Source organism: Cnephaeus nilssonii (assembly GCF_951640355.1).
Source record: "Cnephaeus nilssonii genome assembly, chromosome: 6".
Lineage (NCBI taxonomy): Eukaryota > Metazoa > Chordata > Mammalia > Chiroptera > Vespertilionidae > Cnephaeus > Cnephaeus nilssonii.
In genome coordinates, this window is record NC_137077.1 from 66,263,799 (window position 1) to 66,285,850 (window position 22,052).

Sequence of the window (22,052 nt, forward strand, 5' to 3'; positions counted from 1 at the left end):
CTATGGATTTCAAAACAAAACAAAACACCAAGATTGCCTAAATAAAAAATAGTTCACTTCTGATCAGGACCTTCTCCTTTGAGAAAAGTGCATAAACATTCATGATTAACTTCGTGGGCTTTTGATTCTGACTGTCCAAAAAGGGTTTGGTTTGCTTTAGTTATTGTTTGTTTTGTTTGGTTTGGTTGTTTTCTTGCTTATTTCTCTATTTTGGGGTGTGTTCTAAGCACATAAGGTTTTTAAGTAAGTGACCTCCCCTCAAATAACTACTTCTATCTCTTCTCTTGCTGTAAACAAGGCAGATGAATGCCCACTCACATGAACAATTTCTGTCTATGAGATGAGAATGAGAATGTAATTGTTTTCTAATGAGCTTTGCTTTGAGACTCTGTCTTTTAAAGCTTCCATTAAAAACTTGTTGACAAAGCAAAGGGACCAATAGAGCATAAGCCAGCTATCTCTAAACATTTTTTAAATTATCCGGTAATTTTGATTTTTCAAGATAACCATAAGCAACAATTAGCTAACATTTCCCTACTCTTGTTATGTCTGTACAGGTAACAGTTTCAGTTGGTACAAACATTAAGAGTTTTGATTATAATAATGATGATAGCAAAATATGTAGTGCTTATGCTATGCCAAATACTTGAGCCTATATATTGAGCCTATATATTATTGTTATGCAAAATAATTGAGCCTATATATATATATATAGAACTTTATATATATATATATATATATATATATATATATATATATATAGGCTCAATTATTTTGCATAACAATTCTACAATGCAGACTATTATTATCATCTTCATTTTACAGATTAGGTAAATGAGGCACAGAGTTGTTAAGTAACTTGCTGAATGTTCAGCTCAGAAATAACAAAGCCAGGACTCAAACTAAGGCTGAATAGCTCCAGAATACACACTCTTATCTATTACACTGTCAGCTATTTTAAAGAATAACTTTGAAACCTCGGGAAGAATAATTACATGAGAAGAAGAATGAGAGGATTATTAGCTTGTCCTTTACATATCAATGTATAGTTCCACTTTTAACAAGTAAGTTTTGCTTTTAATATGAAGTTCATCAAATAAAACAAAATATTCTTCTGACACTTTAAAAAAATTCATATCCTGATGGGCAAAAGTTGTATGAAAGGATACTACGCAACTCTCTTACCATAGACATAAGGAAAATGCAAATTAAAACCACAATGAGACACCATGGTAATTTAGCCAAAATGACTAAAACTTAAAAGAAAAATAATGCCAATTTTGGTAATTACAAATGGAAACAATTGGATGTCAAACAATTGAAAGTTCTTACAATACTGGTGGCAGTATGAATCAATCAAACCACTTTAGAAAACTATTTGACAGGATTCTAATAGTAAAGTTTAACATTTATGCATCAAGACCCAATAATTCCACTCCTAGATATATACCCAACAGAAATGAACACATATAACATGTTCAATAAAAGGCATACTTAAGAATGTTTATAGCAGCACTATTCATAATAGCCACAAACTGAGAAGAACCCAAATATTCAACCCAACAGTTGTTATAATAATAAAATGAGATACTATATTGCATTGAGAAGAAACAAACTATTGTTATGAACCACACATGTATAAATCTCATAAACATAATGAGCAAGAAAAAACCCAACTATGTTCTGTATTACTAAGTGAAAGGAAAAAGAAAACAATCGGAAAAGGCTACATATGGTATGATTCCAAGTATAAAGCATTCTGGGAAAAGGCAAGACCATGGAGGCAGTAAAAAGTTCAGTGATTGCCAAGAGTGGTAGTAGGAGAGGGGAGGGATGAATAGACAGAGCACAGAGGATTTTTAGGGTAGTGAAAATACTCTCTATGATACTAGTATAGTGGATACATGTCATTATACATTTGCCCAAACCTATAGAATGTACAACAGCAGGAGTAAATGCTAATGTAAACTACAGACTTTGGGTGGTTATGTGTCAATAGGTTCATCCGTTGTAGCAAATGTACCATTCTGGTGGGCCATGTTGATAATGGGGGAGGCTATGCACATGTGGGGAAGGAAGTATATAGGAAATCTCTGTAGTTGCCTCTCAATTTTCCTGTGAACCTAAAACTGCCCTAAAAATAAAATATTTAAAAAAAACTATGCATGTATGATTCCATTTATAGAGAGATCAAAACCAAGCAAAACCTAATATAAAGTATTAAAAGTGAGCAGCTGCTCCTTATGGGGGGAGTGGTGAGTGAAAGGGAACATGAGGGAGCTTGTGAGGAGACGGCAATGTTCTCTCTCTTGAGTACCAGGATGTATGCACACTGAAAACCCATTAGGTTGGACACTTACTAATAAGATTTATTCATTTTCCCATAAATGCTTTACTTCAGTAAAAAATCATTTTCAAAGGTACATTGTTTTGGAGTTAAAAGCAATAACATGGCCCTGGCCGGTGTGCCTCAGTGGCGGGAGTGTCGGCCTGTGCACCACAGAGTCTTGGGTTCAAGTCCCAGTGGGGAGCATGTACCTGGGTTGCAGGTTCAATCCCTGCCCAGGTCGGGATGCATGGGGGAGGGAACCAATCAATGTGTTTCTCTCACATCCATGTTTCTCTCTCTCTTCCCCTCCCCGCTGCCTTCCACTCTCAAAAAAAAAAAAAATGGAAAAAATATCCTCACTTCTCAGGGTTAGGATAAAAAAAAAAAAAAACAGCACAATAACATGAGAAAAGTACCTGGAAATAACATTATTCATATTATCATAAAATGCTATGCAAGCCTGCACCTTTCCTTTTGAAGTTCACGGCTTATCTTCAGAAGCATATTTGAAAAGTGATCAATTAAAACGTGCTGGAACAGCTCCAGCCTGGATCCATTGTTAACAAAGGTTTCTGGCAGAAAGCTAAAAGCTACTGGATCTCCCAAGACAAGTTTTAAATGGTTGTGCTTAGAAGAAATAGGAATGGCACTATGCTGCTGAAGAAGAAAACATTTGTCTTCAAGTGGGGCAGAGATTAAAGAACCATTTTTTGTTGTTGTTTTCTTAATTTGTTTAATAATCACACTATAAGAAACAGCCTCTTTGTTCACTGATTCGTGTACCAAGTCTCGAATATCGACGGTGTGGCTGGATTTTAAGATGGCAGACTAAGTACCTACTGCAATCATCCTTCCCACAACAAATCCAGCATAATGATAGGAAAGATATTTTAGCAGGAGAAGGAGGAGAAAGGGAAACATCGAAGGAAAGAGGAGAAGAAAGCAAAAGAAGGAGGAGGAGGAGGAAGAGGAAGGGGAAGGATAGAGGGAGGAGAGGGGAAGAGCAGTAGCAGCAGCATAGCAGTGCTTGAGCATGGGGGTAGAAAGGGAATGAGAATTTTTGAGGAATTCCTGGGACAGAAAGCAAATAGGATTGACTGAAAAGGGAAAACATAATTCTAATTGTGAGCAAAAACCATTGTGGACGGTAGATGCAACACAGTGTGTTTTGTTTCCAAAAGTGTTTTATACCAGAAGGGTTATATACTTTACACTTAGGAGCAGTGTAGCCTTGTAAATGGGTAAGATTGGCCTACCCAGTGTGACTCAGTGGTTGAGTGTCAATCTATGAATCAGGAGGTCACAGTTTGATTCCCAGTTAGGGTATATGCTGGGTTGTGGGCTTGATCCTCAGTAGGGGGCATGCAGGAGGCAGCCAATCAATGACTCTCTTATCATTAATGGTTCTATCTTTTATTCCCTCTCCCTTTCTCTCTGAAACGTGTGTGTGTGTGTGTGTGTGTGTGTGTGTGTGTGTGTGTGTGTGTGTCACTGAATATCTTCTACAGGGCCAGGCTTGGCTAGATACTACAAGTACTGTGATTTAAAAAAAAAAAGAAAAGAAAAGGGCCACTGATCCTGAATACAGCCTACTGTGTGCAATGAAGCAGGAGGACAGAGAGCAAATCACTTACACTAACCTTAAAGGTCAGAGCAGGTTTCCTGGAGATGACACCCTACTGCAGGTCTTGAAGGATGAATTAGAATCCGTGTGCCAGAGTGGTGAACGGCTGGTGTGCTATACAATGGAGCTCGTGTGTAATACTAACAAATGTGGATTTCATTTGGAAAGGTTTTAAGTAGGGTGGTGATTTGTCTAATTCTGAATTTTTTTATAGATCATTCTCATTGCCATTTGGAAGGTGGTTCTACAGGGATAAGACTGGTAGCAGCCAGCCACAGAATTGGAAGGCAATTTCAGGTGCCTGGGTCAGAAGTGGTGAGGGCCCACAACAGGACAGAGTAAGGAGAGAGAAAAAGGAATAGGCAGAGCTGATGAAAAAAAGGGAAGAAGGCTTGGAGAGTATCCAAGAATTGGGCTTTTTAAACTGGAAGACAGTTGTGGCATTAACTAAAAATGAGCTCTAAGGAGAACAAACAAGTTTGGAATAGAAAAAAAAATTTTTCCCCCAGTTTTGACATGGTGCATTCCTGTAAGATTGCTAAGCAGACACATCCAAAAGTGAGTTATATGATTCTGAAATTTAGGAGAGAGATTAAGACTAGGAATATGGATTTGGAAGGTTGTGGGCTTTTAAGTGATACTTAAACCCCTGAGAGTAAGTAATAGCCTCCAAGAAGAAAGGGTAGAGATTGAAGAGCTCTAGGCCAAGGGCACAACTCCAGAGAACACTGACATTTAAGGAGTAGATACAAGAAAATTCCACAAAGGAGTCTATAAAGTGGAAATATTGGGAAAGTATGAAAAGAGTCCTGAGAGAATGATGACTTGGAGACAATAGAGCATAATTTCCAGAAAGAGCGCATCTAATGCAAGAGAGAGGCCCAGCCCAGTAAGTCATGTGTTCATTAGATTTGACAATATGGAAGTTGCTGTTTCTTTGGCAAGAGCAGTTTTATTGGAGTGTAGGGATGGAAGTTTATGTGTTATGGTCAGAAAGGAAATGGGAAGTGGAGACTATAATTGTAGACCAGAAACAACCCCAAAGGGAATGAGAAAGATTGGGTAACAGGTAGAGGAAGACATGGGATTGGAAGATCCTGTTTTCCTTTTGTTTCAGTCATGGAAAAGACTTAACTATGTTTACACAGTGAACGGGAAGAATAAGAGGGTAAAAAATACATGGAGTCAAAGGAATTATATTCATGGAGTGATGTGCTGTAGCATCAGAGAGGGAAAGGGATCCAGGAGCAAGACTGAACCAGGAGAAAAGTATGGGCATAGTAAGCAGGTGATAAAAGAGAACAAGGATTTGGCCTATAGCATGTTTGGTGGTCTGAAGAATTCCATTTATTTCCATGAAGTACAGGGAATGTATCCCATAATGGGGGTGGTTGTTGATTAAGAGGTTTGAGGCAAGTGGTAAAGGTTGGCAACAGTCCCCGTGGGAGTAAATTGAGCAATAACAAATAACAGGATTGTGCGGCCGTGTTGAGAACCCACAAAGACCATGAATTTATAGTCACTAATCTGCACATTTGTGAGTTTTTATTTTCTAGTATAACTCAGTACCCTGGGATAGTAACACAGAGGAAGAATTATGGTGTTTTTCCAGAGCTGGGGTTTTGCCAGGAGAGTGAAACAGAAGATGGGGACTAGGGAGTTGAGTATGTTGGTGAGATAGTGATCCGGGTGATCAATGCATGATCTAAGCTAGGCTCTTAAGCTAAAACAAGGCTTTGATACTGGAAATATCAAAGGACTAGAGGCTAAAATAGAGAACAACTAACCTGGAAAGATAAGAGGTTGTGTCAGAAACACAAGGGTCTGTTAAGCTAGATTTTAAATGGGGGGAGGGAAGCGAGGGAGCACTGGAGTGGTAATTTGGAAATACAGAGACTCACGTATTCTGGAAAAAGAGAATCACAGGTGTAAAGACAGAGAGATACAAAGAGGAACAGCAAGAATTTCAGTGTAACCAGAGCACACATTGCACAGAGACAAGTGACATCAAATCAAGATGGAAACTAATATTAGGCCAGATGGTGTAAAGCCTAAAAAATGTGGGCATTAGTTCCTCTAAGAGGCCTGGAGCCAGCAGAAGTTCTCAGACAGGGGAGTCCCATATGGCTACAGCTGAGCAGGGGCTCCTCCATGGGGGCTGAGCTCCAGGCCAAGCTCTGCTTACCAAGGCATTCACCCCACTCTGTGGCTCCTGCAGTGGGAGAAAGGTCTTTTCTGTAATGTACATGCACCTCCAGAGGAGGAGCCCTCTTCCAAATCATCCACCTGAGGGGATGTCCTTGCTATTGGCTAACAGTGGGTTTGAGTGGAGTGACCATCAGATGAACTTTTCAGGGTGTCCTCTCTGGCCATGGTATAGGGACCTAGAATAAAGACACACCGTAAGCAGTTATCAAGAAGAAAGAAGAGAGGCCAGACCCAGAAGCAAGCTCTGTAGTAGAAGTAACACTGGGTGTCTTATGGACGTAGGGACAGTGGAAAAAGGAAAAGTTGAAGATGACTTGGATTCATTCTCCACTGTGTTCCTAGACTTGCCCACAATTAATGCTCAATTAACATTTGTCAAATGAAGACAAAATAGTGGAGCTGTAAGCAACAAAAAACATTTTCAAGAGAAAGATACTGTCTGCTTGGATGGAGTACTCTAGTCATTAGTGCCTCCAGCATCCTAATTTTGAGTGAATTGTAGAGATCAGGGCACTTCTAGAAATTCACAGTTGCTCCTGTGCATTGGTTCTCAGCCTTGGCTGGACATCAGATTACCTGAGAAGCTTTTAAAAACCCAGGTCCCATAGACAGAAAATAGTATGGTGATTACCAGAGGGAAAGGGGGGTGGGAGTAGGTAGGAGAGAACAAAGGGCGGATAAATGGTGATGGAAAGAAACATGACTTGGGGTGGTGAACACACAATACAATATATAGATGATGTATTATAGAATTATACCTGAAACCTATATAATTTTACCAATCAATCTCACTCCAATAAATTCAATTAAAAAAATAAATAAAAATGGGGAAAAAATCCCAGCGCCTATACTGGACAAATTAACTCAGAAATTCTGGAGGGCGGGGGTACCCAGGCATTAATATTTTTTAAAGTTCCGGAGGTGATTCCAATCTATAGCCGATGTCTCCCATAGAACGTAGCAACCCCTGTTCTAGATTAATAGACATAGTCATTAATGCATAGACAAGAACAGGGTGAGACAGGGCAGAATAGCTTAACATGTTTGAACATCTTGGCACAATGAAGCATCCATTTTTTTTTCCCTGAGATCTTTTCTACCTAATGACCAGTTCTTCAAAATTAATGTCAACATCTTGGCAAAAGATGAAAAATTTAAAGAAATCCATTCTATTGCTTCACTAATTTTAGGAAACTGAATCATGGGCAAAATATGATACAAAATAGAGCCATTTTAAAAAGTAGTTTAAGAAGTAAATAATGTACAGGCTTGGAAATGATTTTAAGAGCCCCTCAGTTACTGCTAAGGTTATATGTGTTCCAGGTGTCAGAAAGACCAAATACTACAGAAAAATGAAAGAAAAGGTTTAAAAATAATTTAAAAGTCAGAATGAGTATATTTTTGTACAGAGTAGAAAGGTTGCTCTCATTCTATAATTTTTAACTCAAAAAGTTGAATTAAATTACTCAGGTAATTTTTCTCACCCTTCTTGATATGAAGACAAAAAGAGCATTGTTAACCAGAGTAGTCTGAGGACCCATCCTGTCCATGGCTGTGTTTTGTTGTTGTTGTTTAAATATATTTTTATTGATTTCAGATAGGAAGGGAGAAAAAGAGAGAGAGATAGAAACAATGGTGAGAGAGAATCATTGATCGGCTGCCTCCTGCACACCCCTACTGGGGATCGAGCCAGCAACCTGGCATGTACCCTGACCAGAAATCAAACTGTGATCTCCTGGCTCGTAGGTCGGCACTCAACCATTGAGTCACACCAGCCAGGCCATGGCTGTGTTTTACTGATTCACAACAGATAAGAATTTGAGAGTAGTCCTAGCCAGTTTGGCTCAGTGGATAGAGCATTGGCCTGTGGACTAAAGGGTCCCAGGTTCTATTCCTGTCAAGGGCACATGCCTGATTGGTGGGCTCAATCCCCTGTGTGGAGTGTGCAGGAGGCAGAATCTCTTATCATTGATGTTTCTATCTCTTTCTCCCTCTCCCTTTCTCTCTGAAATCAATAAAAATATACTTTTAAAAAAAGAATTTGAGAGTAAAGGTTTAGGAACTTTTATAGTAATCAAATAATCTCTATTGAATTACATAACAAAATATTGAGGCTTCTATTTTGTATATCTTTGTGTTTATATTTTACTTTCTTATAATTAACTAGAGGCCCGGTGCATGAAATTCGTGCACGGGGGGTGGGGGGGTTCCCTCAGCCCAGCCTGTACCTTCTTTAATCCGGGACCCCTTGGGGGATGTCCGACTGCTGGTTTAAGCCCAATCCCGGAGATCGGGACTAAACCGGCAGTTGGACATCCCTCCCACAATCCTGACCTCTGGCTCCTAATCACTCACCTGCCTGCCGGCCTGGTTGCCCCTAACTGCCCCCCGCTGCCGGCCAGGTTGCTCCCAACTGCCCCCTCCCTGCCAGCCTGGTTGCTCCTAACTGCCCCCTCCCCGCTGGCCTGGTCATACCTTACTGCCTGCCTGCTGACCTGGTCACCCCCTACTGCCCCCCTGCCAGCCTGGACACCCCCAACTGCCCCCCTCTGCCTGCCTGGTCACCCCTAACTGCCCCCTCTGCCGGCCTGGTTGCCCCCAACTGCCGCCCCCCCCGCCCCCGCCAGCCTGGTCAGCCCATGCAGCCTGCTTGTTCAGTCATTTGGTCGTCCCTCACTAACCCCCCTGCCAGCCTGGTCGTAGGCAGCCATCTTGTGAAGGCGTGATGATCAATTTGCATATCATCTCTTTATTATATAGGATTTTTATTATATTTTATAACAATATAAATCCACAGCAAGTTAGAAATTTTAAAAATTTGGTCTTTTACACACAGAGAAGGAAAAAAAGTGAATAAAAACAAATTACATTTTACCTTACCCACTTTGAATTTATATTTTAAAGGCCTATTTCATTTTACATTAGATTGTCCTTTTTAAAAATTATTTCTGCTTCAGGCTTATATGCATTGCTGGAAACTCCTTTATCAAAAACCTTATCAAACTCTTTTATTTGAAACCTTATCAAAAACAGGTGATAAGGTTTTGGTTTAGCAATACTAGCTCACTTTCTCAGAGGAACCACAATGTCAGGTAACACCGAGAAGTTATTAATTCCTGTTGGAAAGGGAGGTACTCTCTCTTTTAAGAATAAAATTAAGTCACTCTCTTCTCATTGGAAACAGCTAATCATAGGGTTTCAAACTATTAATGTAGAGACACCCTTTTTAAATATGAGGAAGCCTGCACAGGGAGGTTAATTTTCCAAGATCATACAGCTAGTGAAGGGAGAGGTCCGAATTCAAACCCGAGACACTGTACCTGACACTCTACCCTGACAACGCCTGCTCTCTTTCTGCTGCTCCACCCTCAAAGTGCTCCAGTGGGAACCCTGAGAGTGAAGGCTTATATAAGCTTCTCTTCCAGGTACCTGAAATCCGGTAATAAATAGTGCTTATGAATCTCCTTAATGTGTAAATTTCCTTGTTCTACTTAGAGCTTTCTGCACGTAGACAAGATTAATGCTTATCCCAAACTGATTTGCACATCACACAGGAATATTTCAGGGGAGAGGAAAGTCAACACTCTCCACACCAGCTGCCTTGATGCTGAGCCTGGTTCAATCTAGGTTACCAATCAACATGCTCCAAAAGCAAACCACCTTGATCCTCTTTAGGAAATAAGTGGGACAGCACTTAACAAACAATTGATTATTCCTGAGAAATATCAGGTCTTTGAAGAGATTCCATAGTCACTGTGAGGAATCCAGAAACTGCATTAATTAATTGAATCCATGTCTGTTCAGGGAACTAAACAACTTTACTACTTCAGAGAAATATCTGCACAAAAAAAAAAAAAAACCCTGAAAATGCTAATCAGTCATTTGGCTCTCTTATCTAGATAATGCCAGAAAAATCCAGATTTTTGGCATGGTTTAGTTTTAACTTGAGAACATAGCATTTAACTCAACTATATTATTGTTCACCAACATTAAAATGAACAATTCTGCTTCTTACCATACTCTAAAACACTTAGCAAAGTATTTTATCTTCCTTGTACACATTGGTGACTTTTATTTTTATAAGAGTTCATTTGGGCCAAATCTGAGGACAATTGCTGGGAGGCAAAGTGCTCCCACTGGTAACTTTTTAAAGTCAGAAAGTGAATGATTCCTCAATTCTTAGCCTCAGTGAAATCAGCTGGTTGTGTGCAATGGATGTGGCTCCTTCAATAACAGAAAAATCCAGATTTTTTTTTTAAAGAAAGCTAATGGGTGAAGGTTGTCAAAAGATATAAACTTCCAGTTATAAGATAAATAATTCCTGGGAATGTAATGTACAGCATAGTGACTCTTATTAACAATACTGTATTGTGTATTCAAAAGTTGCTGTGAGATAAATCTTACCAGTTCTCGTCACGAGAAGACAAATTTTGTCAATATGAATGGTGATGGATGCTAACTAAACTTGTTGTGGTTATTATTTCACAATATGTACATATATCAAATTATGTTGTACACCTAATACAATGTTATATGCCGATTAAATCAATGTAGAAAGAATAGCTATGGAGCTCATTGTGTATCGCAAGATAAATTTTAAGTATGTAGACCTGGTCTGAGATTTCAATGGCATTAGATGGGAATCTTCTGGAGTGAGCAATGAGTGTTTTTTTAAGTCAGCCTTCAGCTGACTGTTACATAAAGTCTTAGTCGGTCTTGATTAGAATCTGTCTAGCAGTCTTTGGGGAACTGAGATACAGATGGCATATACCAGTGATGCTGTAGGATTATGTGGGACACAGTAAAAAAAAAAAAAAAAAAAAAAAAAAAATGTTTTAACCAGAAAAGTAAAACAGAATAAAATCTAATTACATGGAGTTTCTCTTAAAACAAAAATTGATTGAGTTCTGCCCAAAGTGGCTTGTTGTTTCCTGTGCCAGGAACTACTGTGCAGGCCCAGCAGGAAGTGTGCTACAGAGCAGGATCGCATTTCACCCTTGTTTTATGGTTCATTTCACTTATTTAATGCAATCCGAGAACCTGTAAAAGGAACATGTTAGAAGGAGGGAATAGGCTTTTTGTCTTGTTTGGTTTTGTTTTGTTTTTTTAAGTTTCTTTGAATCAAAACATTTGTTTTTACAAGGTGCTTGGAGTCCCAGAGAAGCAGGACTTCCAGCGTTGCATGGTGAAGACATTTCTCTTTGTCACAAAACGTAAAGCAAGACACGGAGTTGAGTTATGGCTAGCATTGAGTTATGCCTTCCCTTGCTGTCCTAATCACGTAGTCTTAAACCTGAAGAATTACAACCATGCCCATGAATGGTCTAAATCGTTTTGAATCCATATAAGCTCCTCCTCTAGGGTCTCTAACTTGATAGAGAGCCCCTGATTGGGGGGGGGGAAGATAGGGATATGTTTAAGGTGCACAATCGCGATTCATTTGTCAAGCAAAAGAATGAGTTCATTTGGCTCTACTGCTTGAAGATGTGTGAACTGAACAGCTGGATTTCCTTGCGGTGGCAGACGCCGCTCCTCACACGCTGTCTGTTTTCCTCTCCAGAGACCTCAGCATGAACAACATCAGTCAGCTGCCCCCGGGTCCTCTGCACAGCCTCCGCTTCCTAGAGGAGCTGTAAGTATCACTGTGGCCACGGTGCGTCCAGTCAACGCTGGACACATTCTTGTGTTTGTCTCTCAGACTTACTGTGGGAACCAGATAAAACAAGGCAGAAAAGCTGTCAGCACCAACAATTTTGGCACATGAGGAAGCACTTAGTTGGGAGGGGGAAATAGAAGAATTGCTTGTGATTCTGGAAATCAACTTATAAAAGAGTTTACCATGAGGCTACGGCATTCTAAGGTGAGACTGGGCCAAACAAATTAAAATTTTAAAACAAAGGCCGTTTAAAAGAGCTGGATGGCTCTTTGGAAATAGTTAAGCAGCAGGATATTAAAAGTTTGAATACTGGTTCATGTTTATTAAAATAGTAAGAAAAGCTGTAATCAAAACCAAAAACTGCTGCGTGGTTCGGTTTGGGTCAGGGAGTCCATATTTCATAGCACCAAAGCTTTTTTGTCCTGATCACTTTTAATTACTATTTTTTCTAGTAATTTAGCTTCCCTCAAGGCTTGAACAGAAAAACATGAAATCCACAATAGACTTAGAACCATGCTCTCCCAAACTCACTGTGGGGGGGAAAAATTAAATTAAAAACGAAGAAGCTAAATTGGTTAATGATACACAGAGGAATCTTCATTAAGTCCCGTAATCAATTTCCAGAAGATGAAAAAGAACTGTATAAACCAAAAATCTGCATTTAAAAATTCATTTGATCCTCTTACCCTTTTGAGTGATGGGGACTAAGGAAGTGAAGTACCATGGTAGTCTTCATGAAGAAAGTTTGGCACCATCCGTTTGAGTAAATCCTCTGATTTCTGATTAAAGGAATTGTTTAGGCAATGACCTCTTTTTAAAATACTTTTTTAAAATAAATCCTAAAAGTCAGAGTCCAATTTGGGGAGTAATTTAAATTGTTGATGCACCACACGATCCACTGTGGGAGGTGGAAAGAATGTTCCATCACAATCAAATGACACTACATCAATCTCTTTTTCCCCAAGAGGATAATATTCAAATTTCTCCCCTTTAGTTTATATTTATTTATTTTGGTAGCATTATATTTTTAACAAATGCTATTGTTGTAATACTTAAATCAGCTGAATGTACCTGCATTGGTATGGAGGGGTTTGCTGGGGAGGCTTAGATTACTAGACTGGACAGTAGGTTTTACTCATTCAATGAATGGGTTTTCACTGTGGGTTATCCAGGAGCCTCTTTTTTTCTTATTTTCTTATATCTCTAGCCTTTTTATTTTTTATTTTTTTTATTTTTTTATTTTTCTGTTAATCCTCACCCGAGGATATTTCTCCATTGGTTTTTTAGAGAGAGTGGAAGGGAGGGGGTGAGACAGAGAAACATCAATGTGAGAGAAACACATCGATTGGTTGCCTCCCACATGCACCTGCAACAGAGGTACGTTCCCTTGACTGGAATCAAACCTGCAACCCTCAGTCCACGGGCCCATGTTCTATCCACTGAGCCAAACCAGCTAGGGCTATGTCTGGCCACTCTTGTGACTAAAATTTAACCTTCATCAAGGTTGGGATCATGTCTGTCTTCATCACAGCTGGTATGATAAATTTTTGATGAATGAAAAAATGAACTAATAAGAAAGCAAGTGTGTAAAAGGAGCTTCTTATACAAGTTAGCTGCCTTAGAAAAAAAGTAACAGATTAGTTGACATTAGCCAATATTTTTAAAGGTTAATTTTAGTAAATTTCAAACATCAGTGTTATTTTCTAATTTACATCCTTATCCTCCCACCCCCACCATAATTAATATACAATAGTCCTCTTTATCCTCATATTTTTAAGACATTCATTTTCTATTCTTTTCTCTTTAATTTCCTTATAATATGTAATGGAAGAAGGACACCCCAACTTAATACCACAAACTAAATCAATAAATAATTCACTTCCCCAAGGACTTTATTTAATAGAATTCCTCCCTCAATGAGCCAACTTATTCAAAATAACTCTTTTCTTCATGAGGTGAATGTTCATTTTCTTCCAAGGCCAGTTTTTGAAAAGACAATTGAGAAAAATCAGGAAGAAAGAGAGGGAGGGAACTACTATTTGAAAATGCTGTTTTTCTGAATTGTCTTTTTTTATATCTCTGGAAACTCCATCAAGTATCTTGACCATGGAATCAGAATTTCAGAAATAGAGGACACCTTTTTAAGACTGTTCATTCCATTTTCTCGTTCTGTTCTTGAATTCCCTCTGCTGATCTGGCCAACTTGCTGAATTTAAAGACCACTTTCCCCATATATAATTCTGTGTTGCATCTAACATGTTTTGAAGACATCATTATTTATTTAGTGGCAAAAGGGGATAGTATTTATAGAACCTGGAAAAATGATCAACTCTGCTTGGTTTATTACTTTATTCCCCAGGCTAAATTTATGGGTTGCCTTTGTTACGTTGTTAATTGTTTCTTTAGAGTTAGCTATGTTTAAGTCTATGTTCTCTTCTAGAATATAAAATCTTCAAATTAATATAATTATAATGACAACAATAATAGTTTATATTGTGCAAAATATTTTACCCATACTATCAAACTGAATCTTCTTAATAACCCCATAAAGTTAGATATTAATTCCAGTTCACAGATTTTTTGAAAATATATTTTTATTGATTTCAGAGAGGAAAAGAGAGGGAGAGAGAGATAGAAACATCAATGATGAGAAAGAATCATTTATTGGCTGCTTCCTGCACGGCCCACACTGGGGATCAAGCCCACAGCCCAGGCATGCGCCTTCACCGGGAATTGAATCGTGACCTCCTGGTTCATAGGTCAACACTCAACCACTGAGCTATGCCAGCCGGGCCAGTTCACAGATTTTTTTACAAAACTAAAGTACAGAGAAATGAGGAACTTACCCAAGACAATGAAGTCAGAATGTGCCAGAGCTAAGATTCAAACTCACTTTCAGAGGCAGACTCAGAAAGTAGAAAGAAGTTCAGGAATTGCGTATTTAATCTGTGCTTTTCTTTCCCTCGACAGTGCCTAGCACAGTGTTTTACACAGTGGAAAACTTTATTTTTATATATATACTAGAGGCCTGGTGCACGAAATTCGTGCACGGGCGGCAGGGGGTGTCCCTCAGCTGGTAAGATCAGGCCTAAACGGAGAGTCGGACATCCCTCTCACAATCCAGGACTGCTGGCTCCCAACTGCTCACCTGCCTGCCTTCCTGATTGCCCCTAACCACTTCTGCCTGCCAGCCTGATCACCCCCTAACCACTCCCCTGCCAGCCTGATTGATGCATAACTGCTCCCTTGCCAGCCTGATTGCCCCTAACTGTTCTCCCCTGCAGGCCTGGTGCCCCCCAACTGCTCTCCCTGCAGGCCCATTCACCCCCAACTTCCCTCCTCTGCCGTCCTGGTCACCCCTAACTGCCCTCCCCTGCAGGCTTGATTGCCCCCAACTGCCCTCCCTTGCAGGCCTGGTCCCTCCCAACTGCCCACCCCTGCTAGCCATCTTGTGGCGGCCATCTTTTGTCCACATGGGGGCAGCCATCTTTGACCACATGGGGGCAGCCATCTTGTGTGTTGGAGCAATGGTCAATTTGCATATTACTCTTTTATTAGATAGGATATTAGAGGCCCGATGCACAAAATTCGTGCAAGAGTAGGCCTTTTTTCGCCCGGCTGCCAGCACCGGCTTCCCTCTGGCACCCAGGCCCCGGGCTTCCCTTGCAGCCCTGGCTTCATCTGGAAGGACAACAGCTCTAATTAGCATATTATGCTTTTATTATTATAGATATATTTTTTATTGATTTCAGAGAGAAAGGGAGAGGGGGAGAGAGAGAGAGAGAGAGAGAGAGAGAGAGAAATATCAATAATGAGAGAGAATCATTGATCAGCTGCCTCCTGCATGCCCCCTATGGGGATCAATCCGGCAACCCGGGCATGTGCCCTTGACCGGAATCAAACCTGGGACCCCTTCAGTCCGCAGGTTGATGCTCTATCCACTTAGCCAAACCAGCTAGGGTTACACAATGGAACACTTTAAAGTGTTGTTTAAACTGAGTTTCATAATGATAGTGTGTCTGTATGTGTATATGTGAGGGAATGAAAGAGAGGGAGTGAGAGAGAAAGGAACCAAGAGCTATCTACCTAGCAGGTAGGGATTGGATATCCAGGTTATTCATTCACTAGTGTTACATATTGGCTATGAGAAAAGTGTCATCAGAATTTTCAGGTATAAAATTTCATCAATTTACCATTGCTCAACAGGTACAAAATCTTAATTAATGTTGGTTAATTAGTGTTCCATACATATGCATATAATTAAGCAGCATATTTTATATAGTATTCTAACTGAACTAACAAATGACCAACCATACAGCTAGATACAGTCATTCAGATAGCTGTCATTTTGTGTGTGTGTGAATATGTACTTTTGTTATGACAATTAAGGCATTGTTCTGAAAGTATTCTTTCATTTAGTTTATTCTGCTCATCTCTATGCTTTATCTCTTCATCTATTAAATAAAACTCTCACCCCAAAACTCAATTTTTAAAAATCACAGTTAATAAATCCAAGTTACCACTCTTCCCCTTACTGTTCATTACCCAATACAGGGTGGGGCGAAAGTAAGTTTACAGTTGTTCGTATGGAAAATAATACAAGCATTAACAAATAATGATACAATAAACTCTGTGTTTTGTCTACTCACAACTGTAAACTTACTTTTGCCCCACCCTGTATATCATTTCCCTAGTTTAATTTATTTAACTATGTTTTAAACCCTGTAGACAGCCATGGTTCATTCCTCATTCATCACTGGAACTTATCAACAATGCCATAGTTTAAAAACTTATGGGCACAGACGACAGTGTGATGATTGCCAGGGGAAGGGGCATTAATCGAGGTGGAGGAGGGTATAGAAAGATAAACGGTGATGGACGGGGACTTGACTTGGGGTGGTGAACACACAGTGCGGTGTACAGATGATGTGTTGTAGAATTCTGCACTTGAAACCTGTATAATTTTGTTAATCAGCATCACCCCAATAAATTCAATGAAAAGGGAAAAAATAAAATTTGTTTTGAGTCTTTAAAAAAATAATAAAGTAGCCCTGGCCAGTTTGGCTCAGTGGATAGAGCATCAGCCTGCAGACTGAAGGGTCCGTGGTTGGATTCTGGTCAGGGGCACATGCCTGGGTGGTGGGCTCAATCCCCAGTAAGGGGTGTGCAGGAGGCAGCCAATCAATTATTCTCTCTCATTATTGATGTTTCTATCTCTCTCTCCCTCTCCCTTCCTCTCTGAAATCAATAAAGATATATTTTAAAATAATAATAATAAAGTAAAATAAAATCTTCCAAGAATCAATAAAGCCCTAAAGGTATTCACTGCCTTAATATTTTTTTTTAAATGCATTGTAACCCTAGAGAGAATGACTACCTGGAGCAAATAGAATAAAAGCCAGAATAAAGAGGAAGAATAAGAACCATCACAGTTCATTGTCTCTTTTTCCCTCTCCTGACATTCTGGAACACTTACTACCTGTGTCACAAGTTTGGGCACATTCAGGTCTCATTTGTTATTTATTTTTTATAAATCTACAAGGTAACCAGACATGCACAGGTCAAATGTCCTGCTGGTGTGATATGAGACCGAGAATTTTAAAAAAAAAAAAAAAGGCCGTCACTAATGCTGACAGCTACCAGTTCCATTGAGTGAGTGTGGAAGCTGCTACTGTGTAGAGGCAGAAGCCCCGGACTCGTGTGCTAACCTGACTCCGCCACTTACTAGCTAATCATCCACTTGACCTCCCTGGGCCTTGGGGGATAATGGTAAGAGCTGCTGCTTCCTGCCTGTGTTTTGGGATGTTTCTGAGGACCAGATGAAGTGCTGATGAAAGAACTTTGGTAAACTAATTTACATATTTGATTGTATTCGTAAAATGAATACACTTTAAAGAAGCTTGTAACTTCCTCTTTTCCTAGTTCATGAGCTTGATTTTGCAGTAATCCCAGGTGTCCAGGAGGTGTGAAGGAAAAGCTATTTCCAACTATGAGCTTTAATAGATATAGACAACAAATGCAGACAGTTCTTTACCCAATTTTAACATCCGGGGCAATAGTTGCATTTCTCTCCAACAGCATCTCCCCCGGTTCAGTCATTCAGTTCCACGAGGGACGTTGTGTTAACATTTGCTATGTGGACACGTACAAGGCCCTACACTTGGTCCATTGGAGTGTGGTGCAGATGTTAGGAGCTGTCACTAATGCTGACCGCTACCAGTTCCATTACACTTAGGTTGGTAGTCCGATTAAGCCAGAGGGAAAATGAGCCGTTGCCATTTTAAACAGTCTATGTGTGTGTGTTTTATTTCCAAACGATATTTACTTAACAATATTCCCAGATTCTAATGCTTTTGGAATCAAGTGCTCGATTTAAGAAGGGAACCTGAGAAGCTCTAGGGAGGTCAGTTTCTAAGTTACTATTGTTCCCTGGCCCTGTGTGCTCATATTATGGTTGGCCTTGAAGAATCTTTATATAAATAGTAGGTATCTGTGATGGCAGATGAAATTTGTAAGGAGAGATACCACCAAACTTCCTGCAAGCACAAGCTACGCTTGCTACTTCTACTTCCTCATCATGTTGCTGAAAATGGTTAGAGCTGTCCTGCCTGTCTTTTGAGATTTTTTTCCTGAGGATTAAGTGAAAGGATGATGAAAGAACTTTAGTAAACTGTAATTTACATACTGGATTGGGTTAGTAAAATGAAAACACCATCATGCCCATGAATAGCCTTCCTGCCCCTGGGCTTTGGCAATGCTCAATCTCTAGTCATCATAGACCTGGCAATTGATGATGAATGCTGCTTCTTTGAAATTCTTTTTTTCTCTAGTGTTATGTCATGGAAATTGTTTTGCTTCTCTTCCAAATGCCTATCCATACAGGATACAGGCATTTAGATATCTGTGTCTGTGTATGTATGTATGTATGTATATGTGTATGTGTGTATGTGCATGAATATGTATGTATTTATATGTATTCATGTGTGTATGTATATAAATTTTATAATATATACACATTTTTTAATATATTTTATTGATTTTTTACAGAGAGGAAGGGAGAGGGATAGAGAGCTAGAAACATCGATGAGAGAGAAACATCGACCAGCTGCCTCCTGCACACCCCCTACCGGGGATGTGCCCACAACCAATGTACATGCCCTTGACCGGAATCGAACCTGGGACCTTTCAGTCCGCAGGCCGACGCTCTATCCACTGAGCCAAACCGGTTTCAGCATATATACACATTTTTGTTGTGATAATTAGGGCACTATTCTGAAAGTGCCCTACCTCTTTGCCTCCTCTTCTTTTGCCCTTTAGCGTTCCTTTCTTTTCTACTCCCAACTCTTATAAAATGTAGACATTCCCCTCATTTCTGCACTTAGTTTTATTGTACCCTTTCTCAGTATTTTTCAATTAATTCATTTAACATGTATTAATTGAGCCACTGGGAACATAAGAATGAATAGGACTCGCCCTAGTTGGTTTTGCTCAGTGGATAGAGCATCAGCCTGTGGACTGAAGGGTTCCAGGTTCGATTCCGGTCAAGGGCACATGCCTGGGTTGTGGCTCAATCCCCAGTGTGGGGCATGTAGAAGGCAGCGGATCAATGATTCTCTCTCATCATTGATGTTTTCATCTCTCTCTCCCTCTCCTTTCCTCTCTGAAATCAATAAAAATGTGTGTGGGTTTTTTTTGTGTTGTTTTTTTTTTTAAAGAGTGAATAGGACTTAACTACGGTTCATTCATTCATTCAAGAAATGCCCGCCTTGGGGAGCTTACAGTCTAGTGGATGAGACAGATAATAATCAAGGAGACATGCACATATGATATTTGATTGTGACAAGAATGATGAAAACACAAATACAGTTAGGTAGAGAATAATTAACAAGGGATGACAGGAGAGAAAGTCTCTCTAAAAAGGTGACATCTAAACTGAGATCAGGAGGATGAGGACAAGTTGGTGGTCCTATGAGCAGGAGTGGAGTGGTTCTGGCAGGGGAACAATGTGAGCAGAGTCCCTAAGATAGGAAAGAATGTGGCATGTTTGTGCATCTGAAAGAAGATCAGTGTGGCTGAAGCAGAGGGAGAGGGAGAGGCAGGGACATGGGATGGTTTGGAGAAGAGGTCCAGAACAATCGGACAATGTGTAAGAGCAATGGGAAGCCACTGGTTGGTTGTATGCAACTTACTGAAACAATAGGATTTATGATTTTTAAAAAATGTTCTGATTTCTGTATGCAAAATATATTGGGGAATTATGGAAGCAGAGAAACCCATTAGGAGGCTGTAGACCAGTCAGAAGATAATTGCAGTTATTTCAGCAGAAACCCAAAATTTGAACTATTTCTGCTATATGGATGAGCCCCCCAAATCAATATTCCTAATTCAGATCTCTTTTGTCTTTGCCTGCTAGATAGGCCAGTAATTCCCAAAATATGGTCCCTGGGCCAGCAGCCTTGTCACCACCTGTGAGCTTGTTAGGAAGGTAAATTCTGTGTCCCACCCCAAACTAGTGAATCAGAAATTTGGAATTGAGCTCAGGAACCTGGAATCAATAAAAATATATTAAAATATATTATATATATCTCTCCAGGTGAGCTTTCCTCCTGCCTTTCCTGCTCTCTGATTATCCAAACTTGTGATTACTATGTCTGTCATTCTTCCTCTCCTGCCCTCTATATCAGCCATTTTCAAAGTCCTAAAGCTAGTCATCCCACATTGTCTTTCCATTTGTTTACTCTATTTTATCACCACCTAGTCCAGGTTCTTATTGTCTCTTCTGGATAACTGTTAAAATTCATTAACTATTCCTGGCCAGTATGGCTTAGTGGTAAGAGTGTTAGTCTGAGTACCAAAGGGTAGCTGGTTCGATTCCCAGTCAAGGGCACGTGCCTGGGTTGCAGGTTTGATCTCTGGCCCTGGTTGGGCCATGGGAGGCAACCAATCGATATGTCTTTCTAACGTCCATGTTTCTCTTTCTCTGTCTTCCGCTTCTTTCCACTCTCTCTAAAAATCAATGAAAAAAATATCCTTGGGTGAGGATTAACAAAAAACAAAAATAAAATCCATTAACTAATCACCTCTCCTAATTAAAAAGTGAATCATTGTCTCTGGGGATGGTTAACTTATCAATATTAGAGTATGTGAGGACCAGTTCAGAGTTTCCCACCTTGAATGTACATTGGAATCACCTGGAGCATTTTTAAAATTAACTAATCACCAAGGTTTATTCCCAGAGATTCTGATTTAATGGGTCTCAGTGGGGACCCAGACATCATTTTTTAAAGTCTACAGGGTTGGGGGTTGCTGAGACCCACTGGGATATATAGAAGCATCACAGCAGAGGAAGAGAGTCAGGGACTCATCAATTGATTGAACGTAGGCACTGAAAGAGAGCTCTGACGGTGAGGGATGACTCTGAGTAAGGTTTTGAGATTAGATGCCAGGAGACTGATAAGGCACAGTCAATAGAAACAGGAAATTCGGGGGAACAATTGGTATTTTGAAGACAAGAGGAGGTCTGGTTCTGGATATAATAAGTGTCAGGTGCCAGCAGGACATCCAACTGCAAATGTCAATAACAGAGAATGTGAGTCTGGAGCGTGAGGAGCCTGTTCTAGAGATAACGATGGAGAATCTTACAAAGAGGTGATTGAGGAAGGTGTTGGGGCAGATAAGGACCTTGAGAGAGGGTACAGACTCTGTGTTTCCCAGTGTGTTTCTCTACCCAGATTAAAATCACCTGAGCTGCTTATTTAAAAAATACATTTGTATTCATTTCAGAGAGGGAGAGAGAGATAGAAACATCAGTGATGAGAGAGAATCATTGATCAGCTGCCTCTTGCATGCCCCACACTGGGGAATCAAGCCCGCAACCAAGTATGTGCCCTGACCCGGAATTGAACTGTGACCTCCTGGTTTATAGGTCAACACTCAACCACTGAGCCAGGCTGGGCTACTTAGTTAAAATGCAGATTCCCGAATCCTTCCCCCAAGAAACTCTGATTCACTAAATCTGGGTTTGGGTCTGGGGCTCAGAATATTTTATGGCTCCTAAAGCAATGGTAATACACACTAAAGTTTAAACACCACTAGACAGAGAAAAAAAGAAAAGGTGTGAGAGCAGACATTTGAGAATCATCTATGTTTGGAGGATGAGAACTTAAAAAGGGGCTAGCAAGAAAAAGAAAACAACCAGTCAGTGGTAAGAGAAGTAAGATTTTACGGGATCTGGA

At 40.0% G+C, this 22,052-nt stretch overlaps 1 protein-coding gene across 1 annotated transcript in view; it reads left to right on the forward strand.

Moving 5' to 3' along the window:
- The window catches only part of LGR5 (leucine rich repeat containing G protein-coupled receptor 5), a 151,249-nt gene that overhangs the window by 59,165 nt on the left and 70,032 nt on the right, over positions 1-22,052 (forward strand). The window contains exon 2 of the mRNA XM_079775192.1: positions 11,722-11,793. Within this exon, the coding sequence (XP_079631318.1) occupies positions 11,722-11,793 (72 nt within the window). The remainder of the gene's footprint in view (positions 1-11,721; positions 11,794-22,052) is intronic.